At 39.4% G+C, this 11,653-nt stretch overlaps 1 protein-coding gene across 1 annotated transcript in view; it reads left to right on the top strand.

The window, feature by feature from the left end:
* WDR59 (WD repeat domain 59) overlaps nucleotides 1–11,653 on the top strand; it is a 133,640-nt gene that overhangs the window by 18,089 nt on the left and 103,898 nt on the right. Inside the window, 1 exon segment of the mRNA XM_042780888.1 lies at nucleotides 9,018–9,153. Within this exon segment, the coding sequence (XP_042636822.1) occupies nucleotides 9,018–9,153 (136 nt within the window).

Below are 11,653 nucleotides of genomic sequence, written 5' to 3'. Positions count from 1 at the left end.
TTATTCGTGTTATTTGTATTCTCTCCCTCTTTTCCTTTGTTAAATTTGCCAGTGGTTTTTTATTGATCTTTTCAAAAAACCAACTTCTGGTCTTGTTAATTTTTTCTATAGCCCTTCTATTTTCTGTTTCATTGATTTCTGCTTGAATCTTGATTATTTTCTTCCTTCTGGTGACTGTGAGCTTTTCTTGCTTGCAAGCTTTTAAGACCCCAGTTGCGACTCACCAAAGTGGGATGTAGAAAAACATTTTTGTGTACTATATTGTGCCAAATGAGCTCGATGTCCTCTGCAACCATGGTCCAAAGCCTGCAAACCCACCAAAGCACTCCCTCAAGGTTCTTGGTTGTGGCTAAGAAGTTATCTTAACTTTGTCTTTTGTTCACTCTATAGCATATATGGACATTTTCATAACACATACAGATATGTATGTGTTTGGCAGATAAATCATCTGCCAAACCTATGCATAGTCATAGGTATATTCCAGTTTGCCTACCCACCAGCCACTCCTCGGAAGGAAGATGGAGCAATCTACTTCCTTAATGACACTGCCTCAGAAACCCAAGGAGGGGTCACTATGAGTCGGGTCTGACTTGATGGCAAATAACAACAACAACAACAACAACCCATGCCTGCTCATTCAGCCTGTCTATGTATCTACCCATAGATTAGTGTTTGTTATTACTGTTGGTCCAGTATTATATATGTAATAGTATTTACCTTTGTTGTCTGTACCTTTTATGCACCTCTCTGTGTCTTCCTTTTCCTTAGTTATATTGTGTTGGTCACACACTTTTGTTATATTGCCTTTCCTTTCACCCAAATCAACACATGTCTCTTAACTAGTCAATAATTTTTCCTGCCTTCCCATCCCCAGTAACCAACAAGGAAAATTTCCTTTCTTGTGTAAACTCTTCCTCGACTTTTTATAATAATGGATACAATCATTACTGTATTATTATTATAATAATGGACTCATACAATATTTATCTTTCTGTGCTTTACTTATTTCACTCTGCATGATGTCCTCCAAGTTCATCCATGTTATGAGGTGATTCACAGATTCTTCATTATTATTTAATGTTGCATAGTATTTCATTATGTGTATGTACCATAGTTTGGTTATCCATTCATCTATTGACGGAGACTTAAGTTGTTTCCATGTCTTTGCTACTGTGAATAGTGCTGTGATGAACATGGATGTGCATATATCTATTCACTCCTGGATCTTCCCTCTTTAGATTATATTCCTAATAGTGGTATTGCTGGATCAAATGGTACTTCTCTTTCCAACTTTTTAAGGAAGCGTCATACCATTTTCTACAGTGGTAATACCATTTTGTAGTCCCACCAGTAGTGTATAAGAGTTCTAGTCTCTCTACATCCTCACCAAGGTTTGTTTTCTTCTGTCTTGCTGAACTTTGCTATTACTACTGGAGTGAGATGCTATCTCATTATTGTTTTGATTTGCATCTCTCTAATGGCTAATGATCGCTAGCATTTCTTCATGTTTGTTGGTTGTCTGGTTCTCTTTTTAGTCTTTGGGAGAAGTGTTTTGATGAGCCTATAATTTAATTATTAGAGAGTCCTTGTCATGTAGTTTATCTTCGGCTGTTTGTGCATCTTGGATTATGCTTGATCGTCTGTGTATGCCATAAATTAGGGCCCCTAAGTTCACCCCTATTTTATAGCTGATTAACTTTATAGTTTTGAGTTTTACACTTAAGTCTTTGATCCATCTTGAGTTCATTTTTGTGTATGGTGTGAAGTATGGATCTTATTTCATTTTTCTGCAAAGGGATATACAGTTTTGCCAACACTTTTTGTTAAAGAGGCTCTCTCTCCCCCATTAAATGAGTTTTGACCCTTTGTCAAAGATCAGCTGTCCATAGGTGGATAGGTCTATTTCTGGGTTCTTAATTCTGTTCCTCTGGTGTATGTGTCTGTCACTGTACCAATACTAGACTGTTTTGATTACTGTGGCTGTGCAGTAGATTTTGAGATCAAGGATGCTGAGACCACCTGCTTTGTTTTTCTTCTTCACTACTGCTTTGCTTATTTGAGGTCTCTTTCCTTTCCATATATTAGTGATTGGTTTTTCAGTGTCCTTAAAGAATGTTGATGGAGTCTGGCTTGGGATTGCATTGAATCTATAGATTGCTTTGAGTAGTATTGACATTTTCATAGTATTCAGTCTTACTATCCTTGAGCATGGCATGTTCTTCCATTTATGTAGGTCTCTTATAGTTTCCTGTCATATTGTTTTGTAATTTTCTTTGTACAGGTCTTTTGTGTCCCTAGTAAGATTTATTCCTAAGTATTTTATCTTCTTTGTAGCTATTATACATGGTACTGCTTTCCTTATTTTCCTTTTCACAGAGACCTCTTTGCTGGTTTAGAGGAATCCAATTGAGTTTTGTATGTTGATCATGTATCCTGCCACTTTGCTGAATCTTTCAATAAGTTCTAGTAGTTTGCCTGTTGAGTCTCTTGGATTTTCTATGTATAAGATCATGTCATCTGCAAATAGAGATAGTTTTACTTCTTCTTTGCCAATTGGATGCCTTTTATTTCTCTCTCTTGCCTTATTGCCCTGGCTAGGACTTTCAATACAGTGTTGAATAGGCATGGTGATAGAGGGCATCCTTGTCTGGTTCCTGTTCTCAAGGGGAGTGCTTTGAGTCTCTCTCCATTGAGAAAAATATTGGCTGTTGGTTTTGCATTTGCCCTTTATTATATTGAGCAATTTCCCTTCTATTTTTATTTTGCTGAGAGTTTTTATCAGGAAAGGGTGTTGGATTTTATCAAATGCCTTTTCTGAATTGATTGATACGATCATATGGTTATTTTCCTTTGTTTTATTTATGTGGTACATTATTATTGATTGCCTTTCCGATGTTGAACATCCTTGCATACCTGGTGTGAAACTTGGTCATGGTGTACTATTGTTTGATATAGTGTTGGATTTTATTGGCTAGGATTTTGTTGAAGATTTTTGTGCCTAAATTCATGAGGGATATTGGTCTGTAGTTTTCCTTTTTAATGGTATCTTTACTGGGTTTTAAATATTTACTTGTGTTTTATTGACTGTGCAAAAACATTTGCTTGTGTGGATCATAAAAAATTATGGATTACATTGAGAAGAATGGGAATTCCAGAACACTTAATTGTGCTCATGAGGAGCCTACCTGGTTTTAAGGTGCTTCATTGGCAAGGAGTTCTGGTAGTGTAGTGGTTAAGGCATTTGGCTGCTAACCAAAAGGTCAGTGGTTTGAAACCACCAGCTGCTCCACGGAAGAAAGATAAAGTGGTCTTCTGTAAAGATATACAGCCTTGGAAACCTAATGGGGGTCACTGTGAGTTGGAATCAACTCGATGGCCGTGAGTTTGCTTTTTGGTTACCTAGTTTTGGTATCAGGGTTATGCATGCTTCACAGAACAAATTTGAGAGTACTCTGCCCTTTTCTATGTTCTAGAATAGTTTGAGTAGGATAGGTATCAGCTCTTCTCTGAACATTTGATATAATTCTCCAGTGAAGCTGTCTGGGCCAGGAGGTTTTTTTGTTATGGATCTATTCAAATTTTCTGTCTCAGTCTGTGTTAGTTTAGGAGGTCTTGTGTCTCTAGAAATTTGTCCATTTCTTCCAGGTTTTCAAATTTGTTGGAGTACAGTTCTTCATAGTATTCTGTTATTATCCTTTTTATTTCAGTTGGTCCTGTTGTGATGTCATCCATTTCATTGATGATTTGTATTATTTGCATCTTCTCTTCTTTCTTTTCCTTAGTTAAATTTGCCAGTGTTTGTAGACTTTGTTAATTTTTTTGAAGAACCAGCTTCTAGTCTTTTTTTCTGTTTTCTGCTTCATTTATTTCTGTTCTGATCTTATTTCTTCTGGAGACTGTTGCTCTTTTTCTAATTGTTGGAGTTGTTGGGTTAAGGTATTGATTTAGTCTATTTTGATGTGTGCATTTATCATAAATTGTTCTCTACTCTGATTGTGCTATCTCCCAAAGATTTTCATATGTTGTATTTTATTCTTATCTGTTTCTAGGAATATTATCATTTCATACCTTATTTCTTCTGTTACCCAGTAATTCTTGAGCAATGTGTTATTCAGTTTCATGTATTTGTTTTTTCCCCTGGTCTTCCTCTTATTGATTTCTAATATTTTAGCATTATCCGAGAAGACGCTTTGTAGTTTTCCAACGTTTTTAGATTTATAGAGGCTTGTTTTGTGGCCTAACACATGGTATGTTCTGGAGAATGACCCATGTGCACTGGAAAAGAATGTGTATTGTTTTTTATAGAATGTTCTGTATATGTCTGTGAGGTTGAGTTGGCCCCCTTTCCTTTCAGAATGCTCTGAATTACTCCTCCTTTCTCCCAAGTACAGCTGTATTTTTATTAACTTAGTTGTTTGTGAACCCATTTATAAGTCAGTTGCTTTCCATTAACGTCCTTATTTTAGGAGTTCTGGTGGCATAGTGCCTAAGGCATTTGACTGCTAACTGGAAGGCTAGCAGTTCAAACCCACCAGCCACTCCTCAGGAGGAAGGTTGGGCAATCTATTTCCATAGTGATGCTGCCTCAGAAACCCAAGAAGGGGTCGCTATGGATTGGGTCCGACTCAACGGCAGTGAGTTTGGTTTGGTTTTGGCTTTATTTTATTTTAAGTTGTTTTAATTGACATTAAAAATGATACATATGGTAAACACTCAAATAGATTGAAAGAGTATACAATGAAAAGTCAGTTTTGCTCTTAACCTTGACCCCCTCCTCAGAGACAATTATTGTTATTAGCATTTTGTTGTTTTACACTGGAAAGATAAAGAAAAAATGCATATCTCTTTTCTACCTGTAGCCTCCTTACCAGCCCCCAAGATTTTTATTGTGGTGAAGTATATATAACAAAGTATTTGTTATTTTAGCCACTTTTATTTGTACAATTTAGTGACCTTACTTAATTTATGATGTACAGTCACCACCACTATCCATTACCACTTGTGACAGCGATTTAGTGCTCCTCAAGCAGTACCTTTCCATTCACCACTCCCCACCCCACCCAAGTAACCAAAAAGTCTCTGTGCCTTTCCTTATTCTAGATATTTCGTGTAAGTGGAATCATGCAATATTTATCCTTTTGTCTCTGACTTATTTTACTCAGTATAATGTTTTCAAAGTTTACCCATGTTGTAGCATGTATCAGAACTTCATTTTCCCTTATATCCATAGTAATATTCTTTTATATGGATAAAAGGAGCCCTGGTGGCACAGTGGTTGAAAACTTGGCTGCTAATTGGAAAAGGTCAGCATTTCAGACCCAGCTATTCTGTGGGAGAAAGATGAGGCAGTCTGCTTCTGTGAAGATTTACAGCCTTGGAAACCTTGTGGGACTATTCACATATCCTGTAGGGTCGCTGTGAATTGGTTTTTGGGTTTGGTATGGATATACCACATTTTGCTTATCCATTCATCTGTTGATGGACAGACACTTGGGTTGTTTTCGGCTTTTGACTATTGCCAATAATAGTGTAGTGAACATTGGTGTACAAATATCTAAGTCCCTGCTTTCATTCCTTTTGGATATATAACTAAAAGTGAAATTTCTGGGTCATATGGTAGTTCTGTGTTGTTTTTTTGGACAGCTGTCATACTGATTTCCCCAGGGGCTGCACCATTTTACCCCCTCACCAGTAATGAGTGAAGGTTCCAGTTCTTCCACATCCTTGCCAATGACTTGTTATTCTCCATTTTTCTAATAGCCATCCTTGTAGGAGTAAAGTGGTAACTCATTGTGGTTTTTATATGCATTTCCCTAATGACTAATGAAAAACTGAGCATCTTTTAATGTGCGTATGGGCAGTTTGTATGTCTTTGGTGAAATGTCTGTTCATGTCCTTTGCTCATTTTTAAATTAGGTTGTCTTTTTGTTACTGAATTGTTTGTTGTTGTTGTTATATGCCATCGAGTCGGACCCGTCTCATAGCGACCCCTCCTTGGGTTGCTGAGGCAGTATCACTACGGAAGTAGATTGCCCTAATCTTCCTTCCAAGGAGTGGCTGGTGGGTTTGAACCGCCAGCCTTCTGGTTAGCAGTCAAGTGCCTCAGGCACTACACTACCAGGGCTCCCTGAATTGTAGACGTTCTTTATGTAGTCTGGATATTGAACTTTATATGGTTCCCAAATATTTTCTCCCAATTTGGAGGTTATCTCTTCATTTTGTTCAAAAAGCCCTTTGATGCACAAAAGTTTTAAATTCTGATGAAGTCTAATTTATTTATTTTGTTTTTTGTTGCACATGCTTTTGTTGTCATATCTAAGAGTCCGTTGTCAGTGTGAGTTCATAGCTCTCCATTTCATTTTTTTATACTGAATTTTAAAATTGTTGTTGTTGTTGTTGTTATGTGCCGTCGAGTCAGCCCTGACTCATAGCGACCCCTCCTTGGGTTTCCGAGGCAGTATCTCTATGGAAGTAGGATTGCCCAACCTTCCTTCCGAGGAGTGGCTGGTGGGTTTGAACCACCAGCCTTCTGGTTAGCAGTCAAGTGCCTTAGCCACTATGCTACCAGAGCTCCCGAATTTTAAAATATACGTAGTAAATTTTGTACAGTGCACTAACCTTAAGTGAACACCTCAAATGTGTTTTACAAATATATACACCAATGTGACCGCCATTCAGATGAAGGTAGAAAATATATTTCAGCACTGTGGAAGGTCTTTTTAATCTGAAAATCTCTAGTTTGGAGAAATTTTCCTCTATGATACCTTTGCTAATAATCTTGCCTCCATTTTCTCTTCTCATTCTTTCTTTCTGAAACTCCTTTAAACTGATGTTGGATATCCTGCAATCCCTTTCATCCCTTCCAATCTTTTTCTCTTTGTTTTGCATTCTGGGCTTTTTCTTCAACTTTAATTTCCAATCCTTTTATCAGATTTTTAATTTCAGCTATTATTTTAATCTCCAAGAGCTCTTTCTTGTTCCACATTGTCTTCTCTTACCTCTTGGAGAGTATTTATAGGTTTTCCTTTCCTCTGCATTGTTTCTGTTTCCTCTAAGTTCCTTTTGTTCTTTTGATCATATTGGTGTCTGTTTTTCAGATTTCCTCTGATGACTGATAAGCATCATTTCTCTGTTAATATTGGCAACGGTTGAAGTCTCTATGGACATGGGCCGATGGTGGGGGTCACTATAGGGAGATCAGGTGGGAACCAGACCCTTTTGTTGGGGGATGCACAAACGTAATTCTGCCTAGAGTTTTGTCATCATTTTTCATTTGCTGATTTGCTTATGTTTTTTCCTTGGGCTGAACGTGTTTTTTCTAATTTTCTCCTGAGAAGAATCCTCCAATCTGTCTGAAGACTGAAAGCCTAGCCTTGTGAGTGCTGAGCAGGGAAGACCTGAAGGCCTCACATTTCACTGCGCGCCTCTGTTGTTGTGTAGTATCTTTCACTTGCTCTCTGCTGGCCCTCTGGTTCCAGCTCCTGTGCCTTAGGTTAACAGGACCCATCCTCCTCCTGGCTCTGTGGGATGGCGTAAACCATGCTCCTGAGAGCTCTTTCAGAGGAGTCTCCTTGTTTTGTTTGTTCTGGTTTTTATTTTCCAGCCCTACCCCTTGCTCTTGGCTTTAGACAGAACCCTCCAATTCCCTAGCAGGGCTGGACTTCTGCGGGGAGTCAGCTTGCTTCCCATTCCGTTCCATCTGTAGGCACTTGACCCTTAGCTTTCTTACTCCAGATCAATTACCACTGGCCCATCTGCTTTTCATTTCCTTTCTCATTTTCTTTTTCTTTGAGAGTTTCTGCTATTTTTTAAAAAAAACTTTTATTTTAGTGGGACTTAAGGGGGGAATGAAGATAAGCGCATATGTTCAATCGGCCGTGTTTATACTGAAGTGCCCACTTTCTGCTTTCTACATATGCTCTTTAATCTCTCTCAAATCCCCTATTGATCTATACCCCAAATGTATACTTTTAACCCTTTACTGCTTTCCTCACTAATGAGAAGATGCCCTCCTGCCTGCCACAGGACCGGGTGACACTCCTTCACAGGCATTCAGAGGTTATAGTTCTGTCCTAACTTTCCTAGAAGTCCTGTGGACTTGTGACTTACCTGTGTTTTCCATCTTCTCTCTTAACCATCTCTCCTTGGAGTTTCTGTTACCACCTAGAGTTTTACATAACACTTTAACTTTCCATTTCCTCTCTATTAATCTTTCATGTTTGAGCCTCCCCATCCAGGATCTTGGAGTGTACTAACAGAGACTCCAAAGCTGATGCCTATAAACATGTTGATTCATACACCAGGGATTTTGTATTTAAGAAGAAAGTAGATAAAACATTGAATATCCCTGTCTTTGAAGCCTTTATGTTGCTTGGCATGATAGCACTTTGTGCATTATTTTAATTATTATTACTTTTTTTTTTTTTGGTTAATATATCCCCATCTGGTAGATTTGATGTAGTTTGCTTTATCATGTAGTCAAATTGCAAGGAAATTTGAGATTTTCTCTGGAATCTTTGGCCAAGTGATGAGTGATGTGTTTAATACAACACACATTTATTACGTACAAAGCACTGTGTCTAGTGACGTGGGGGTTACAAAGATAGTCATGATGTGGTCATATTCCAAGCGCTCATCGATTCTAAACGTGAACCTTAATATTGGTAGTACTGAAATTGAAATGCAAACCATGCACTGGGAGTCATGTGGAAGCAGGGATTAATCCTAACTAGGGATTGGAAAAGATGGCGATGAGGGGATTGAAGTTGAATTGGTGGGAAAAGGTTAGACTTTTCATGGCTGGCTGTAGTAGGGAGTACTGTCTCTGGAGTAGACTCTTACAGGGTAGGTGACTTGTTTGTCTAATAGTTGCCATGACTCTCCTCACTTGTATGTGTTTCAGAGTACATAAATATTATACGTATCTGGGTTTTTTGTTACTTTTTGAGCACTGCTTGCAAACTGTGTGCTTTTCTATCTCAGTGCTAATGCTTTATGTATTTTTGTTGTTCTCCCAGCCGCCGATTCCTATACATCGTTAATCTAGATGCCCCTTTCGAAGGTCACCGAAAGATCTCTCGCCAGAGCAAGTGGGATATTGGAGCTGTGCAGTGGAATCCTCATGACAGCTTTGCGCACTACTTTGCAGCTTCGGTGAGCTCTTTTAAGAACAGGGGAAGGCTTTTAAAGGTGTGATCTGGTGCTGGCAGGTCTGTGTCCTATGTAGAGAAGAGAATGCAGCCTTCACTTCTCAGACAGAAAAGAAATTTGGGTGGTTCTAAAAGGCAGAGGCAAGTTACAGATTAAAAAATATATCTGAAAGTGTTTGCTGGTACCATGAGTCAGACCTTGTATTTTTAGAGGTTGAATACAGGGTATGAAAATAAGCAGGTAGATGCCTCCATTTCTTCAGTCTTGATATGTGTGTGGTTTTTATCAGCAACTGTTTGAGCACCCAAGGGTGAAAGCAGGAATTCCTGGAAGAGATTCTTCCTGTTGCTCTGTGAGATGTCAGGAGAATCCTGCTGACTTGCTTTGGGGCTGATCTTCACTGCTTTCAGAAAGGTCCAGAAGACTCCATACACCTGTCCCCCTTGATTGTGGTTAATAAGATTGGTTAATTTCCTGATATTTTTTGCAAAATTTCACGTGCCTGTTTATGTGTGAATTTTTCTAGAGAAAAGATGTATAATTTTTTTAGTTTTTCTGAGATATTCATGACTCAAAAAAGATTCTGGGCTAGGTCATCTCTGGTATCCTTCCCCAGATTCTAGATGATCAATTCATTCTCCTAGAACAATTAGAGATCTAAGGCCTTCACCCCACCCCTTTTGCCTTGGGCAGGAAGTACAGTATTTAAGGGAATCCTTTTCATTAACCAGAGGATGACAAGACTATTTCATGGTGCTGAGTCTGTTCCGACCTGGATTGACAGCCTGTGAGAGGAAAGTATCTGAGAAAAGAGAGAAGAGCAGCAGTGTCAGCTTTAGAAGGAGCAATGCGCTGCTCTTTCCAGTGACTTCTAAGACAGAGTTGGACTTTAACTGTGGCTTGCTGGGCTTGACTTGGCTTTTGGGGCTATTCTGAGAGAGAAGAGGGCAGGTCAGTCTAGCATGTTAGCATTCCAGACTCTCCTGTATGTTAGGAAGAGTGCACTGCTTCTCTGCTTATGCCTCCAGGCCTGTCATTTGCTCTCATCCTCAGCCCCTGATCTTTTCCTCCAGGGTTTCTCTGCCTGGCCACTGTTGACATTGAGGGTCAGATCATTGTTGTCTGTTGGGGCCTATTCTCTGTATTGTAAGATGATAAGCAGCATTCCTGTCCTCTACCCACCAGATGCCAGTAGTAGCATTGTCAGATGTCCTCTGGCAGCAAAATCATCCCCACCTGGGTGCCACTGATTTACACTGAGCCCTCCAGCCTTAGAGTTGGTGAACTAATAGTGCATTTATGCAGGCATGGCGAGAGGAAGTCAGCCTTTTACAAGGGAAAGAACCTTGGAGTTAGACAAATATGAGATCAAGTCCTACTTTTATCATTCACTATTTTAAGGAGCTCTGGTGGTGTAGTGCCTAAGGCATTTGACTGCTAACCAGAAGGCCAGCAGTTCAAACCCACCAGCCACTTCTTGGAAGGAAGACTGGGCAATCTACTTCCATAGTGATACCACCTCAGAAGCTCAAGGAGGGATCGCTATGAGTTGGTTCCAACTTGACAACAATGGGAAGCCACCTAACTCTGTGAGCTTCAGTCATCTCATCTCTGAAGGGTGAGTGAGTGACACCTACCCTGCAGTATATGTGAAGGTGGAGATCAGGTCTGTTCAGGTGCCTGGTGCACTGGCTCATAGCATACCCTCGGGAGATGGTAGGGACTCTCATCATGAGGTGAGGGGACCTTTCTTTCATTCCTCTTCCTACTGGAAGCTATTTTTAATCCTGTTCTTTTCACAAGGAGTTCTGGTGGTGTAATGGTTAAAGGGCTCGGCTGCTAACCAAAAGGTTGGTGATTCAAACCCACCACCTGCTCGGTGGCAGAAAGTTGTGACAGGCTGCTTCCTTAAAGATTACAGCCTTGGAAATCTTGTGGGGCAGTTCCACCCTGTCCTAGGGTTGTTAGGAGTTGAAATCAACTTAATGGCCATGAGTTATATTTACCTACTTAGAATTGGAAACTGATATTTCAGGATAAAAATCTCAGAACTTTCTCCATCTGTCTGTCTCTGAGCTAAAATGAAAATTGATGTAGTATATATATCAGTTGAGAAAGTATTAAATGGATGCTATTGTTCTCTGTAGATTAGTAATCTTTGCTTACTCTCCATGTTTTTTTAATAAATTCACGGTATTTATGATACAATAAACTCATGACACTTAGGGAGACTTTACTAATTTTTTTCCCCCTCATTTATTCAGTAATTTTATTAGTAAAGAACTCTGGTGGTGTCGTGGTTAAGGCATTTGGCTGCTAACTAGAAGTACAGTGGTTTGAACCCACCAGTTGCTCCGTGGAAGAAAGATGAGGCAGTCTGCTTCTGTAAAGATTTACAGTCTTGGAAACTCTATGTTGTTGTTGTTGTTATGTGCCATCGAGTCGGCCCCGACTCATAGCGACCCCTCCTTGGGTTTCCGAGGCAGTATCACTATGGAAGTAG

The sequence above is a fragment of the Orycteropus afer genome, unplaced genomic scaffold, assembly GCF_000298275.1.
Source record: "Orycteropus afer afer isolate SDZICR_OR568_19922 unplaced genomic scaffold, OryAfe1.0 scaffold00067, whole genome shotgun sequence".
Lineage (NCBI taxonomy): Eukaryota > Metazoa > Chordata > Mammalia > Tubulidentata > Orycteropodidae > Orycteropus > Orycteropus afer.
The sequence above is the reverse complement of the archived record's forward strand: the minus strand, read 5'-3'. Positions and strand labels throughout refer to the sequence as shown.